The 16993-nt window shown below is 42.0% G+C and overlaps 1 protein-coding gene across 18 annotated transcripts in view; it reads right to left on the minus strand.

Annotated features, from left to right (window-relative positions):
• Positions 1 to 16470, minus strand: part of RIMS2 (regulating synaptic membrane exocytosis 2) — a gene marked incomplete at its 5' end in the record, with an annotated part of 516464 nt that extends 499994 nt beyond the window's left edge. For all 18 annotated transcript variants that reach the window (XM_082015603.1, XM_082015596.1, XM_082015619.1 and 15 more), the window contains one exon: positions 16301 to 16470. In XM_082015603.1, coding sequence (XP_081871729.1) covers positions 16301 to 16470 — 170 coding nt within the window. The remainder of the gene's footprint in view (positions 1 to 16300) is intronic.
• Positions 16471 to 16993: the final 523 nt, after the last annotated feature.

The following is a 16993-nucleotide window of genomic DNA, read 5'->3' on the forward strand; positions in this document are numbered from 1 at the left end:
TTGAACCAGCCACTGAGACAGCCCAAATTTTAACCTGTGAAAAAGCCCAGCATATCCTCCAGAAATTTGTGTCTGATATTTATAGAAAAAAATGGAAGTTAGTTTTAATAAAATTGCTGGCTTCTGAGTAAATATGACATTTTAAAAATGTATAATTTATTGCTATTTGAGGGCAGGAAATCATTCCAGAAGAGTAGTCTTTGATTCTTACCATCACTCTCGTTTGGGGGTATAACATGTTAAAATATTGCTTCTGTGGTAATTTTTACAAGCATCCTAGAGGGGAGGTGTAAGAAAGAGGACAGCTGTTTTATTTTTCAATAAAATGTAAATCAAAGACGACTGTTATAGCAATCCAAGAGAAAAAGAAAGTTCTAACCAATAGTAGAATCTAGCTCCTAATGAATACTGGGCTAATATTAGCCACCAAGTAGTACAAAATATGTGAATATTTAATAGTCCTACATAATAGTGCTAGTCCTAATAGATTTATTGCTCTTCTGAAAGAATGAAATGTCTCTCTAAATATAGCATTGCTTAAAAAAGGCAAAGTAAGCATTCAGAAAATTGCTACTAGCATGGTAATATTTTTAAATGCTGTATTTCTGAAACAGCCTTTTTTTTCAAAATATTCAATTAAGTCAATGAGGCTACATATCAGATGCAGAATTCAGCAAGTCTATAACTTAGCCAAATAAATTTCCTTTATTACAGTTAGAAAAAAATTAAATGCTTTGGTGCAAGGTTTATCTTTTTCTTATGTGTTGGCATAGACAGTAGCAATGGTGAGTTCACATTTTGTGTTTCTCTGTGTAATCTTACACACGTTCAGTAGTTCATGGGTTCATGACCCTAGCATATTGAAATTCGGTCATAATTGTTGTCATCTACATGGTTCACTACTTTAAATGATGTTCTAATAACAGACTAAATTACAACAAAATTAGTTACATGTTGTCTTTTTTAAAATATCCATGTAGCCTATACTTCAAGTAAATTGCAAACAAACTTAAGAGCCAAAGCCATCACATAATTTGAACAAGCCGAAGATCTTATAGCCATACAAAAACTGAAATACTAGGGGCAAAGCAGCTCTCCCATTATTTTACACAATAAAAAGAGTGTCCGGTCACCTGTAAAAATATAAAAGCTTGTGTGTGCAGCAATTACAACTAGGACCTTTGCTACACATCTTTCATTATTTATGTCCCAGATCAAATCGGAAAATGCAACTACTTCTAGAGCCCATTCACTTAGCCAGCTTCATCTAAGGTATTTTCCCTCTCCTTCCCTTCCACGTCCTATGAGGTGAACAAACTTATTCCATTATGTCACCAAATCAGAGTTTTAAATGTCTGAGAAAAAAACCTGCATACGCTGTTTGATCAAGAGAAACAAAACATAGTTCTGTCTGAACTAACACCAGCAATGGTCTTTCACCTTCAGTTATTCAATAGAAGAAGCTTATGAGCATTTGCTTTGTTTTCTTCATGAGAAAAACTCTGAACATTAATTTTGGTGGCATCCACTCATAGACCTCATCGGCACCTTGAAAACCATTAATTGCTTCATAAGTGTTGACTGCTGCTTTTCTCAATGACTGCAACATGAGCAGTCACTGCAGGCTGTGGAAATAATGGTGGAATAAGTCCACTGCTCCCAGAAACTCCAAAAGTACTGTAGCTAATCTCTCCCAGCCCCTCAGCTGTGCTAGCTCAGCAGCTTGCGGAACTGTACAGTAAACTGGATCAGTTCCTTTTTGTAGATTAAAAAAATGCTCTGCCAAAATGGCAAAGGGGAAAATATTTTTCATCAGCTTAACTTCCCTGATGCAGTTTCACTAGACAGTTCTGCAGGCACTGGCACCCGTGCCGTGACGGTGTCATGGAGGCAGGAAGGAGCAGATAGGGTGGCGATGGAGCTGCCTGTGCTGCACTGACAGCAGAGAACTACCCAGAGACGAATTTAGCCCCTCGGAGCTACCTTGTGGAGAAGACTCTCTTGCTCTTGCTCTGTTGATTCCACGGGGAATCCAGGAAGAGCAGTGTCACTAGGCCCAAGTTAGCCTTTGTAAATATATTTGCAAAATACTGTGGTGGGTTAACCTTGGCTGGCTGCCAGACACCCACCAAGATGCTCTCTCATTCCCCTTGCTCAGCAGGACAGAGCAGAAAATAAGATGGAAAAGCTTGTGAGTTGAGATACGGACAGGGAGACTGCTCAGCAGTTAATGTCACCAGCAAAACAGACTCCATTTGGGGAAGATTAATTTAAATTCTTGCCAATTTATAACAGAGTAGGACAGTGGACATAAAAACACCTTCCCCCCCAACCCTCCCTTCTTCCTGGGCTCAGCTTCACTCCTGAACCTTCTACCTTCGCCCCCCAAGCAGCGCAGGTGGATGGGGAATGGGCATTGTGGTCAGTCTATAACACTTCATCTCTGCCGCTCCTCCCTCCTCACACTTTTCCCCTGCTCCAGCATGGATTCCCTCCCATGGGAGCCAGTCCTTCACGAACTGCTCCAGCCTGGGTCCCTTCCATGGGGTGCCGTCCTTCAGGAACAGGCTGCTCCAGCCTGGGTCCCCCATGGGGTCACAAGTCCTGCCAGCAAACCTGCTCCAGCCTGGGCTCCTCTCTCCACGAGGCCACAGGCCCTGCCAGGAGCCGGCCCCAGCGCGGGCTGCCCACGGGGTCACAGCCTCCTTCGGGCATCCCCCTGCTCCGGTGTGGGGCCCTCCCCGAGTGCAGGTGGAGATCTGCTCCCCCGTGGAGCTCCATGGCTGCAGGGGCACAGCCGGCCTCCCCGTGGGCTTCCCCAGGGGCTGCCGGGGACGCTCTGCTCCGGCGCCTGGAGCCCCTCCTCCCCTCTTTCTTCACTGACTTTGGTGTCTGCAGGGCTGTTTCTCCCACATTTTTTCTCACACCTCTCTCTCACAGCTGCTGCACAGCATTTTTTACCTTTTCTTAAATATGTGATCACAGAGATGCCACCAGTGCTGCCGAGGGGCTCAATTTGGCTAGCAGCAGGTCCATTCTGGAGCTGGCTGAAACAAGCTCTGTGTGCCATGAGGGCAGCTCCTGGTGACTTCTCACCGAAGCCACCCCTGCAGCTCCCCCCCCCCGCAACACCTGGGCATGTAAACCCAATACAAATACTTACTCCATACCAAAAAAGAATGATACAGGTTTTAGTTATGAATCTAATGAGTTACACGCTTCCATATAAATCCTTATGTAAGTTTCCATTTATTATGGCAATATGAGCCTAATTGTGAATTAAAAGGCAAAGAATAATCGGGTTGATGGGCAAGAGTTCAAAAACAAACCTTTCTTCCCTTTGTTTCACATACAGAGAAATTTTTTGAAGAAAAACTTTATTAAACTGAAACTAAGGCCAGAATAAGTTTCAGTAATGTAAATATAAAAATTATTATGCAGATGTTCAAACCATCCCTAAAAAAGATACTAATGATGACCAAACATGTTAAGCAATAGAAATGCGCAGTCGAGCTCTTGTATAAATCTCCTTCCACACCATGATAATACCATTCAGTAAGTTTATAAATACTGAATAGGAGTTATTTATGTCCAAGATAGAAGATACTTAATGGCAATTTCCCTCTTTTAACACAAGCCACCGTCCTTCCTGTGGGCAGCTTTACTGAACACCCAGCAGTGCCAATGGGAGGCAGGAGCTGTTTAAAAATAGGTCATCATTATTAAGGAAGTGCTTAGCCTTACTTGTGTTAGGAACAGCAGCCCCTTTGAGAGACAAATTTTTCATGGCTTACTAGAATAAAACACTCCTAAGCCCTTGCAAAAGAAAAACCTTGTTGTTATGAAGCGTGACAAAAAAATGCTAACAATTCTGAAGTACTCTTTCTTATTTAACCTAAGAATAAAATTAGGAGTACATAATTCAATTATTTCGATAATAACAACAACAAAAAAAATATACAGCAGTGCCTTTACTTATTTAATGACCCACTGAACTAATGAATTTTACTGGTAAACTTCCAGGAAATTCTTTCTTATTAAAAGAGTAAATGTTGTCATTTGCAAAGTATATTGTATATTCTTTATAAGCATAATGGTTAAAAACTAAACTGATTATTAACTATTGAACCACGACTCGGCTTTCACAGTGAAACTCCAGTTTCAGCGAGTGTTTTTGTTTTTTATTTTAAAGTATTATTAGGCAAAATTACGAAGTTTAAGCAAAGGCACTATTTTAACCCAAATTCCTTTTAATTAGTGAATCTTTTACTTGTAAATAACTGGTCCTACTTAGTTAAGAAATAGTTACTTATGTTTGAGAAGTTAAGTTGGGGCATAAGTGTGGTGTGATCATAGCCTAACTCTACAATTATAAACACTCTTGTCTGTGCAGAACAAATATAACCATTCATACTAACAGTTAAAAATCTAACTAAATGTTTATTTTGCCTTTCCCCAAATACAAGTTTCTTTTATACGAGAGAATATCTCTATTATAATGACTTTTCAAATATATAACTCAGGCCAAATTTTAGACAAGAACACTCAGTAAATTCTGCAGAAGACATGTTCCAATAAATACTGAAGTAGCTAAAAACACTTATCTTCCAACCAAGCCTAAATAAATTCATAATATATAAATGTCCATCAGTGCTCAGCTATAGTCCATTAAATTTTATTCATCTTTGGCCACCTGCATGTTCAGATATCAAGCAGACAGAAGAATTCAACGTTTTCAAATACGAAGTACTTCCTCTGTACTCTACTGTGAAAACACCTTTTCTTGGCTCAGTGCCTTCACAGCATCCTTTACAGCATTTTTTCGGGTAAACCATAAACAGGACAGGAAAAAATATATTTTATGTTTCTGATACATATTCTTAAACATGGAAGATACAATTTTTAAAAAGAAATGTATATACTAGGTAAAAATACAATTTTCTTTCAATCATATTGGGTTTTTCTTAACTTTACAACCTGCTAACTTTGGAATGTCTCTAGCATTTTTGGTAAAGTTCGGCAGAATAATTAAAATTAGTGCTTCACTTGAAATGTCTTCTGATGTGATATATATTAGCATGGAAGTAATATCAGCACTTGAGAAATATTTCCCATTTAGTTAAATCTAGCTCCTCAACTCTACCACTTATATGTAAATCAGCATATCAGCAAAGCATCCACAGGCATAATTTTACAACCAATCCAAAAAGCCAATAAATTATTAAAAATCAGGACAAGAAGCTTCATTCTATTCATAAATTAAAATTAAGTTCTTATTTTTAAAGAGTTCATATTGTTTACTGTGATATTTCAAATCTGTAATGTTACAAGTAGTTTGAGAAAAAGTGAGGTTTTCCTGAAACATTTTAACTTTAGTACAAAACATGTGTTCAATAAAAGTATAATCCTCAGCCTTCTAAACGTGACAGTGATGCTATTTTTTCTAGCTGTTAGATAATACATGGTTCAGCTGCCACTGTGCAGCAGTCGGCTACACAGAATGAAATGAATCATAATCATAATGACTAACCAAATTAATGAAAGCATGCTGAATCAAAACCCATGTTCCCAAACTGTCTTAGGGCCTGATTCAGCAAAAATGTATTTGATTTCTATATCACACAACATCTTCCACAGATAACTGTTTTTCCAGGCTTTTTAAGCAAGAAAGTGCTGAATTCAGGATGCAAAGTAATTCAATAGTATGCTTTTACAGACTACTATCAAACGTGACCTATCAACTTGTAAATACACAATTAGCTAAATAAATATTCTTAAAGCAATGGCTAACTGGCAGGAAAAGAAGAAATTCAATGCATAGAAAATATCCAAAGCGTATGCTGAAATCTAACTTCCATTGATACATCACAAAAGAGAGATGGTGTGTGAGTTATGGAAAGAAATTAGCAACTTAAACTAAGTTTATAGAGTTTTCTTTGGGTCTTTATGTTACACTCTTTACAGTTTGCAAGTAGTAGACAAGCCCTGTGTTTGTAACTTCTCGTCTAGCAACCAGACTAGCTTCAGCTATGAGATTCTGTCTTCTGGCTTAAAATATCCACTAATCATTCTTATTGGTGAATGGCATGTGAAGGTTTTTTTGCAATGTACTTTTGTTGATAGAGATGCTTAATTCCACATGCTGGAAAGATCTTGTATTTCAAGGTCTTTTAGATCTCATTCTTCGAAGGCTTTCTGAATTTAGTATAAAAGATATTTCAAATCCTAAGAATAACCTTGGCCTAGAAGGGAAACACTCAGGTTCCCAGAAGTGAGTCTTACATAGTAAATATATGGATAAATGAGCAACTAATTAATTATTGATTGAAATATAAGCAAAAGATGCAGATTGACAAACAGGCTTCTAAATCTAGGGAACCATCAAAGTCAGTGCCAGCAGGAAAAGTGACTATGGCATTCTCATCTCACCAAATAGTGACGAGTTACCCTCAAAGCCACAACTCTGAGGGTGACATTCAGCTTACCCAGCTCAAGATGTCTACAAGGTAGACCTCTACATCTGACACATTCACTCTATCTTCTTTTTAAGTCCATAGCCAGAAATGGGCTCTGCAATTCATTTGACCTGTTTGAAATGTCTAATTTCAGATCAGATGGATCACATCCTAGAGGCACCTCTTTAGTTCCATTTGCTTCAAACTGAATCTAAGCGATTTCAGATGTAGATGTCTTACACTGTAGATATTCACATCTGGTCAGGAGAACCCCCGAGATTCTCTGGGCTCAGTCCTTAACACAAGCTCTATATGTTGTAACACGGGACTGAAAAAGATACCACAACCAAGGCAATAATTTTCATTAACCAAGCAGTTCCATGAGTGCTGAGCCTAAAGAAGTCTGATTTCTTGAGGACTCACAGCTCATGGTTGATTTATTTTTATGTCTATGGTTGGTTCTCCCCTATAAGGACCCAGCAAGTAATATGGTGCAAGCAGACTTTTGCAGTCAGGAGTGTGGACAATCCCTTTCCACTACCCATCTACTGATTTTCATTAGACCCTTAGTAATTAAGTGTCTCTGGGTCCTCAACTTTCTTGTCAAATTTGTTGTAAGTCAGACAACAGCTTCCACAGATTGAATAAATATAGCAGAGGATGCAACTGTTTCCCTTACAATAGTGTAGCAGTTATGTCTTTCCAAGGAGGTGCAAGACCTGTGTTGTAGACCCTTCTCAGCTTGAGGAAATTTGAACACAGCTCTCTCTTCCCTAACAACCAAGCTATGGGCAAAACTGGAATAAGATTACCCTGCATCCTACCGATGGAGCTGTGCAACTGTGTAGTCAGGAATGTGAATGTATGGACAAGCAAGAGAAAGTCTAAATAGCTCTGTGATTAAGATACTCTCTAGAGGCAAATCCTCATTCTTGCTCCAAGGGCTGTTTGTGCATTTTATTTAAGCACTCTAATGCAAAATTCATAAGAAGCATCTGATAAAGACAGAATACAACACAACAGAGATGAAAACAAACACTATGTATAGCTGAGGTAATAAACTTCAAAATACAAAATGAGGAATGATTGATTCAACAGCAGTTCTACAGAAAAGCATGTTGAAGGTATAGTTGATCACAAGCTGACCACGAGTCCATAATGATGTCACAACAAAAAAGGCAAGTAGGTATGACACTGACTGTACAAGGAAAATGTTCTGTGCAATACACGTGGTGTTATCCTTGTGCTCTCTCCATACACCTGTGTTTGGAATACTGTGTCTGGTTTTGGACATTGTATTTCAAAAATGATCAGTTAGAAAGCATATAAAGAACAGCAACAAGAATGGCCAAAAGTCTAGAAAATATGACCTGTTAAGTCTACAGAAGGGAGAATCTGCGGGAGGACATAGGATCACATTTGTGAAATATATAAAAGGTTGCTGCAAACAGGAAAGTAACAGACAGCTCTGTATTTCCATTGAGGACAAAGTAGCAAATGGCAGGAAAGAGATTTAGGTTTAACAGTAGGGGAAAAAATCTAATGGTGAGGATAATAACTCTGAGTAACTGACACAAATTACCTAGGGAGTGCAAGGAAGCTCCACCCCTGGTTAGGTCAGTAGCTGAATTTGTTGTTCCCATACCTTTCAGTAGTAAACTACCATTTGAAAAGACAGTAAAAGTTTCATACTGGATCCAAGAGCTTTACCCTAAGATCTGTTTGGCCCACTCCTCACCGTTTCCTATGTAGGCAGCGCAGCTCTCGCAGAGCTGATTAGCTCAAATTCTGTGCAGCGTCTGTTATGTGCCCTTGCCTTGGCCATGAAGCCTATTTATTCACTGGTTAGGGGGGCCCTCACAGTTGGGAATCACTAGATTAGACAAATAAGTGTCAGGAATTACTATCTTATTGTTGGTCATACCTCGAGGCAAAGGATGAATTGGAAGGCCTCTTGAGGTCCCAACCAGCCCTATCTTCTATTATTCTATGTGTTATCTGGGTTTTAAACAGCTTTCAAAGCATCACTTCTCACTCATCCTTTCTGTAAACAGAAAAATGTATAAATGCACAAAGAGTTAGAGTAACACTATATGGAAAAAGATTTCTTGCTAACACACTGGAGTACTCATTTCTGAAAAGTTATACAAAAGATGGTTGCAAAACATTTTCCAGAAAAGGCTGACTGCTTCTAACTCACAATTTTATTTAAAGGTCAGAACATCTGATGTCCCTCATATGCTTAAGATAATACACATTCTAAGGAAAGACTGCCCTCACAAATACATAGAGCCAAAATGGCATGTTACATCAAATACCTGGCACTGCTATATGACCTGTGAGATATTCTATGTCCAAACACGATACAACATTTGCTATAAGAAACCATTCAAACTTAAAAATATTAATGTTAAATAAAGAATAAGTTATCAGGATGTATGTAAACAACTTCCTATGAGATTTAAGAAGAACAAACCAACCCCATAGAGACAGTAAAAAGAAAACTCTTTTATGTTTTACTTAAAAGTGTAAAGATTTTCTTTGTGAATTTTCTAAGTAAAGCGCTCAGACTTTTTTGAAACACAAGTTCAGTTCTCACTAACTCCTGATAGAACAAATAGGATATCTCACTATGGTTTTAATAAAAGATTTTAAAGTCTAAATCAACGATATTCTTTAGGCTCCCACATCAAAACCACAAAACTCCAAAAGACACATAAACTACACTATTATAAACTCCTCCCTTTTCAAAAAGCATTAATTTAATTTCAGCTTATCAAAATGCAACTAAGATCACTCTGCAAACATGTTTAGGCAGAGAAATGTGATGACAGTTGATCTTTTAATTCAAGACTATAAAAGAACTGTCTTCCACCTTCAATGAAAACAGCAGAAAACAGTATAAATTACTTTGAACTCTTACTCTACAAAAATGGTATGTATCAACTTCTTAAATGCACTCCTACTCTCCTGTATGATCTTGTACTGTTACATTAACTCTTATAATCACAGTCCTGACTGATCCCTTTGTAGCTTCAAGACAATACCTTGGAGAAACAACATGAGAAAACAATCACAACATAATATCATGCAGAAGGAGCTTTTCAGCACAGCACTGATTCAGCAATTTCATTGTATCACCAGAAGTTTAACAAATCGTAAGATTCAGCTATTGAAGTTTACTGAGTTTACAAAAGCACTATCAGATTAGATGTAAACTGTTCTTACAAATAAACTATAATATACCCTCTACAGACAGTTATACTTCAAGGACATAACAGTTCTTCCTATTACACCACATAGTCCTGCAAGAGACAAAATCTCAACTCAGTAAGCATTGAAAACAATATGGTTCAACTTGAACTTAAGATTTATAACATGACTTAATTTGACTGAAAGACATCTGGTTTTGAATGCCATTTTTAAACAATTAGTATTTAAAGACATTCTTCCTTCTTATGAGTCTAAATTAAGAAGACTCACTTTTGCCCACTTTTAAAGGGACTAGGTTGTCTATGATAACTTGTAGATATAACCATGATATAGCAAGACATATGATTAAGACAGCCCACATGATCTAATCTTAACCTAAAAAATCACCCCCACCCTAAAGCTCATTGTTAAGGTGTAATGTCCATTGCAGTCAAACAAGTATAAAATAGATCATAACTCATCATTTCTTGTGTTCTTTTGGGGTTTATCTCCCCAAGTTCCTGTCAAAAAAGCCATCAGAGAAAGACATTGAGGAAAAAGGAAAGATGGCAACAAAAAAAAATCTTTCTTGGAAAAGGTAGGCCTAATGGACTTAGAAACTTTCACCGCCTTCTGACTGATTGTGAATATGACAGTAAAACTTTGATGAAGCCAGTTAAGCAGAGGGTGGCATTCATCTGAAGAAATTCCCAAGGTTGTCAAGTCTACCTTACAGATAAAACCTGAACGTTTACATACATGGCTAATTTCACATTCCACTGGATTAAATTTCAAAGTTCAAAACATTATATTACTTTTTCCTCCTTATTATGGAACTTTGAATATGCTGCAAGTATTTTAAAACTTTACTGGCAGGGTAAAAACACATTTTATATCAGTTCTGTAGTAACCTTTCTGTGTATTTTTGCACTTACTTACAATATATACACCAATTAAGCTGTTGTTTCAATGGAAAAATCAATCATTTGACATTCTCAGTTATTTAGACGTTACCCAGCTCACAGATGCGTGCAGACAAAATCCAGAATGAACCATTCAGCCTCCCAACCTCACTTCCAGGGACCACTTAATTCCACCCAGTCACCACTTTCTAGGAGTGACCGCTTTCTAACAGTCACAGCACCTTAAAGTATGATCAACACTCTTGTCTTTAAGACATAAAATTGAATTGTTTCTTCTTTTTGTTTCAAAGAATGCAAAAGCAGATTTATTTGACAAGATTTCAGAAAGCACATATTGGCTTGTGTTAAATAACTATTTTTTGGGTTCTTTGTTAATTAAATCCTGTATCAGCTTTTCTAATTTTTGGCCCCATATGATGTCAGGCCTTTCTACACCCAACGCATCTTGCTTGTAGTTTTTGAATGCAGGAACATCAGCACTATTGCAGTCTTCTGAAACTTTACCCAACATTAGCATTAGCAAACCTAGTAATGAGTGTAACTGCCAGTCTATATAATCTCCAAATACATTCTGCTTAGTCACTAAGAGGAAGTACTACTGCTATTATTTGTCGACAGTGCCTAAAAGTGTGCTAAGATGCTTTAGACAACTGTTGTAAGCATTGGATCTTCTTGAAAAGCAAACGGTATGAGCCGTAATGTCCTGCCAAGTATTAGCTATATTACAAAATGCCTAAGCATGTGGTAAGAGAGAAGAGTAAGGAATAATGACAATTTTGAGACAGGCCCCAAAAGCAGTACAAAATGTTAAAACAAAAGAAAGGGGAGATGATGAAGAATATTAGGAGGGAGCAGAGAATGAGGCACTAGGAAGGCAAGAGGGCAGGGAAGAGGGCAGGGGAAGGGGCAACTATCTTCCTCAACTATATATTTTCATATAACTTCCACTATCACTTATTTTACACTGCATAAAGTTATTACTTTTAAAGTCACCTTGACCATATTTTATTTTATACATAGAAACACGAACAAAATGATGAGTGGTGTAGCAATGAACTGTTCTGATCAGCACTCCAGACTCAGGCAAAACACAGTGTAAAGTTGTAGAAGCATAGCTTAAATAACTAACATTGCCTGGAGTCCTAGTTTACTATCTAGCCAAAGGCAAATCTTTTAGCATTACCCTATAAAACCTGGAAATTCCCATATACATATCTCAAAAAACAAAACCAATAATCACTATCTACATCTCTTTCATCCCTCCAGCCCCAAAATCAAAATTCTAAACATACAATGCTTTTAAAGCAGTATAAATCAGAGCTGATTATTTATAAAGCAGGATAATTATTTATAAAGCAGTACAATAGCTTTGTGAGGCATATATTTACGCTGCTGTGACTCACAGCCATCAATCTGCTGCTTCCTCTCCCCCAGGCCCAGCATCCTGCCCCACATCTCACTCACCCACATGTGCCATACAGAGCCCACACAGCCCAGCTTCTTTGAGGTCTGCTTGTCAGAGACTTTGTTTCAGTGACTGTAGCTACCCAATTTTTACCACGGCCGTGCAATCATGGACACAGCAACTGAGGACACGCAAGGCTGCAGTCAGTCATGCCTTCCTAAAGCTTACTCTGGACTTGACAGTGGTGACTAATGGAGAGCCACCATTCTCTAGCTAGCCCACTGTGTTTCCATCTGTCTTCTCCCCCTGGATAAAACAAATGACTACATCAGTTGATTTCAGCCACACACACATACAAAAGATATCTCTTGTAAGGACCTCGTAGTAAACCTGTGATGCTTTGTAAATATATGAAAAGCTGTATGATTTTATAACGAAATTTCTCTTCAGAAAATTTGTCTTCTACTGGGCCAAACTGTCCATACCCATGAAAAGCTGAAATGCATATATTTTCAGAGCTGTGAGTCTGACTTTACAAGAAGAGCATTTTATCTTTAGAATAGTTAGGCAAAGGAGCTGGAAACTCATGATACTGCCAGTAGAAAAGTGGATATGCACATCACACAGGCTGAAACATAAGCCTTTACAAATCATGTCAGCATCCTAGCATCTTCTACAAATCTTTTTACTGTGTGCATCCTCTCAAGCCAGTCCTTTGATATAGAAATAAAATACAAATGAAAAGTAAAAAAGCACAAGATTGATCCCATAAATCAATCCATATAGAGGAAATGTGCTATCTAAAATCTGTTACAAAGCTTACACACACAAAACTAGAATTTATAAGAGAAAGGATGTGCATAATGTAAAGAAAAAGCCATCACCAAAAGTTCTATGCTATATGCATGAAAGTAGAATACCCACAAAGATAAAAGTAGAAAATATGCAAATATTCCTGTAACAGCAGAGGACTTACACCCAACATACAGATATAAATTCACTGAGTGTCACGCATTTGCATATTATGCAAAATATACATTCAATAACCTTGTCAAAAAGGCACCTTCTTAGTACACGACATTCAAAATACACTCCAAGAGCCTCAAAAATTCCAGAAGAGAGACAGTCGAAGCAGCAGTTTGCTGCCCATCCTCCTTTTCAAAGCAGAAGCTCTGCCACAGGAACACCGTGCACAACTGTAGCTAGGCGTATTTCACAGACCGAACCAGGCCAAAGGAGAGAGCAAATCTGGAAAGCTTCTGCTTTCCATGCCATCATGTTCCAGCAAATCCTGGCAAGAATTCATGCTGACCTGATCACTATTAGTTGCTACAGCTTACAACTCAATACCATCTGCATTTCCTTTCCCCACAAAGAGTAAAACAAGCATAAGGAGAAGAAGTTACGTGTCTATTTTAAATCCACACATATTTACCCCAGGGAGTGAAAGGAAAAGAATAAATAGTCCACATTACAGATGTGAGTCACACTACTTAATGCACTTTTGGAAGATGCTCAAATACCACACTGATGGGCACAGCAAAGGAATTTGAAAAGCACAAAACAGAAATAGAATGGAGAAAGGAAGTAGAGCCCAGGGACTAGCCATTCATACTGACACTCAATCACCATAAATTATCAAAAAAATTAGAGGAAATCCATGCTTGCCCCTTTCTACAACATTTGAACAGTTCTTGTGATAATATCTCTAAATGCCAAGTCTTGTTTTCAGCATCTGTTTTTATCCTCCCATATTTCTCCATGGAATGAAATGACACAATTTTATTGCTTAGTCAGACAAAAATACCTTCCACTTCAAAAGAAGCTTGCCTTCGAGGAGAATTACACTTGAACAAAGACTGCAAGATTTAGCTCTATATTTATGCCTATGCAATAACAGTAGTTCATTCATGTAAATATGGGGCATTTTCTTTCTTCTTCTTTCTCTTCTCTTGACAGAAGGAAAACATCTGTCAAGAGAATTAAAGTCAGTAATATCTACCTAAAAATGCCGAAGCAGCTCTGATATGACTTTGGTGGAGGGTTGCGCTTAATAAATCTATAGATATTTTCGGAATAAAGATGTACCTGATGGTTCAAGAAGTCACTTCACTTTAAGAAAAATGAAACTGGTGAGTTATTCATCTGACACCAGATCACTTCTCAGTATCCTGTGAAATACTGTGGGCCATCTATCCAAATTCCACTGTCAACAGCATTTTCCTGAGAGCGCTGTTTTAGGCTATCCTTTGTGTGTAAACTTTACACCATACCATTTTCCTCACAGCTTACACAGAACTCAACAGGAAGCTTTAGTGAGACATAATGAGAAACTAAAGCCCACATGAAGTTTATAGTTTATCTTAAGATTTGATGAAGACCTTTCTTTTGTCCATTGTCTGCTTCCAAGATTCTGAAAATTACAAATTAAAACAGTTCTGTTTCCTTTCTTAAGTTGGTTTTACCTTGTCATTACTTGTGAAGAGTTTATTCTTCATTTGTAAGATTAACAGTTCAAGCTGATCCTAGTATCGTACTGAAATCATACTTTGTATTGGATCATAAATATTGTCATCTGCAACAAAAGTTGCCAGCAGCCTTCTTTAAAACTGTAATGCTATTATGTATTTAAACTGCAACTTGAATAATTTTCCATTTCCTTCTTTGCTAATGATTTTTAAGAATGCAGAAATTTTAGACAAAATTGCATTTATTTTGATATGCCACACAATTTAGCAATGTAAAGGAGTCTAGATTGCTTTAAAAGAAAAAGCAAGCAAAATGTATAGCATAAGACTGAGAAGCAGTGATAAAGCAAGGTATGGCACTTTATTTCCAGTGCTCACATTACACTGACATTCTTCAAAATGTTCACCCAATAAAAAAAATCTTTTTAAGCAGACATTGAAATGTTTTTAGGAGATCACTTCACAGTTTAGTAACTGTCACACAAATTACATCTGAAGTTTTCATTATGACGCTAACAATAATGCAATGTCCTGGAAACAGACTTCCAAAGTCAGCAACTAAAGCCCAGAACACAGCTTCCAGGTACTGAGTGTGAAGGTCCAGCTGCAGTAACATGTCCAAGACACAATACTAATTTTGGTATATGCTTAGGGCTTCAGATTCACCACACTCATAGCACGCACGTCCACGATAGTAGTAGCTTTGCCTATTTTAAAGCCGGTAGAAGTCAGCGTGAATGCTCTGCCACGGAGGGAGAACAGTTTTCTTGACTTTACTCAGCGCCTTCCAGCCAGGCAATGGAAGGACACGGCCCACGCCGCTCACGGGAGCGGGACCCCCGCGCCTCCGACAAGGCCGGTTCCCACTCGCGGCTGGGGCACGGCGCAAGGGGAGAGCTCACGCTTCCCCGGCCCCCTGGCCCCAGGCCGCGCCCGGGCAGCAGCGGCAGGATCAGACGCGCCCCGCCGGGGCCGGGCTGCAGGGGCGGCGCCGCCCGGACAGCTCCCGCTGCCGGAGCCGGGCCTCCACCCCGGACAGCTCCCGCTGCCGGAGCCGGGCCGCCGCCGCGGACAGCTCCCGCTGCCGGAGCCGGGCCGCCGCCCCGGACAGCTCCCGCTGCCGGAGCAGGGCCGCCACCGCCTCCCACGCCCGCGCCGCGCGGGCGGCAGGGCGCCCCGCTTCCCCCTGCGCCGGGGCTCACGCTTGGAAAGAACAGCGGGGCGGAGGCGGGCGGCAGACACGTTGTCGGGGGAAGATGGCGGCTGTGGCAAACCCACCGGGCGAGACGGCTAGAGCCTAGGCCCCGGCGGTCCCACTCTGCCCCGGGCGGCCGCGCCAGCGCCGGGCAGGGCCGCCGCCGTCAGCCTGGAGCCCGCCGCGCCCCCGGGACGGGGCCCGAAGCCGCCGATCCGCCCCCTCCGGTGGCGCCAACCGCCGCCTCGACCCACCCCCCCTTCCTCCTGATGGCACACGCCGGGTGAGAACGGCACCTGTGCGGCCATGTTGGGCGCCTTGCCCCCGCCAGCGCCGGGACGTGCGGGGCCGGAGCCGCCGTGCCGCGGAGCGCGGCTGAGGCGGGCGGCGAGCCCGGGCCGCGGCGCCCTGCCGGCCTCGGCGGCCTCCCGGCCCCGTCTCTGCCAGCTCCCGCGGCGGCAGGTCCCCACGCCGTGCCCCACACCCGCCCGGCGCCGAGCAGCCGCCGGGGCACGGCCGGCGGCTCGACACAGCCCTGCCCGTCCCCGGCCGCCCGGCACCTCTCTCCCGCCCCGGCCGCGCCGCCCCCGAGGCCGGGGAAGACACCTCGGCGCCCGCGACCGTGGGCCGGGAGGACGAGGAAGGGATGCGCCCGCCCTTACTTGAGCACGGATTGCTCCTTCTCCTCTTCCTTCTTCTGGCGGTCCATGACAGCCAGAATGATTTTCCGCTCTTCCTCCGTGAGGTGGCTGAGGTCGGGCATCTCGGGCTGAGGAGCCGGTGGAGGCTGGGGAGCAGCGGGGCCGCCCCGGGGCCCGGCGGGAGCCGACATGTTTGGTGGGAGCTCACCGCCGCTACGGGAAGCGCTGCCCTGACTCCAGCGGCCGCGGCGGCACCAGCGGGAGCGGCCGCCGCCGGCGCCGGGAGAAGCACATACAAATCAATACCCTGTAATCAACCGGCGGCCTAATGACGGCCCCGCCGGGGAGGGGCGGGGTGGCCGACAGCAGCCCCGACCTCGCACCCACCCGCCCGGCCGCCGGCTGGCCGGGGGCGGCGGGGAGGACGGGGACGGCGGGGCGCAGGGGGGCGAGCAGGGGGAGCGGGGAGGGGAGAGGGCAGCGGCGGGAGAGGAAGGGCCGGAGGCAGGGTGGGGTGGGAGCGGGGAAAGGGCAGGATTAGCCGCGGGAGTGCTGTGGTTTGGGTGCGAGCGAGATTATTCGGACCTCGAGCACCCAGCGGGGAGAGCGGGGACGGAGCCAGCGGCGGGGGCGGGCAGGAGCCGGGGGGCAGCGGCTGCCGGGGGGGCGAGGCGGGGGGAGGGCGGGAGCGGAGCCCCGGTGCCCCGGGGCGCG

The sequence above is a fragment of the Phaethon aethereus genome (assembly GCF_964289735.1).
Source record: "Phaethon aethereus genome assembly, chromosome: 2".
Lineage (NCBI taxonomy): Eukaryota > Metazoa > Chordata > Aves > Phaethontiformes > Phaethontidae > Phaethon > Phaethon aethereus.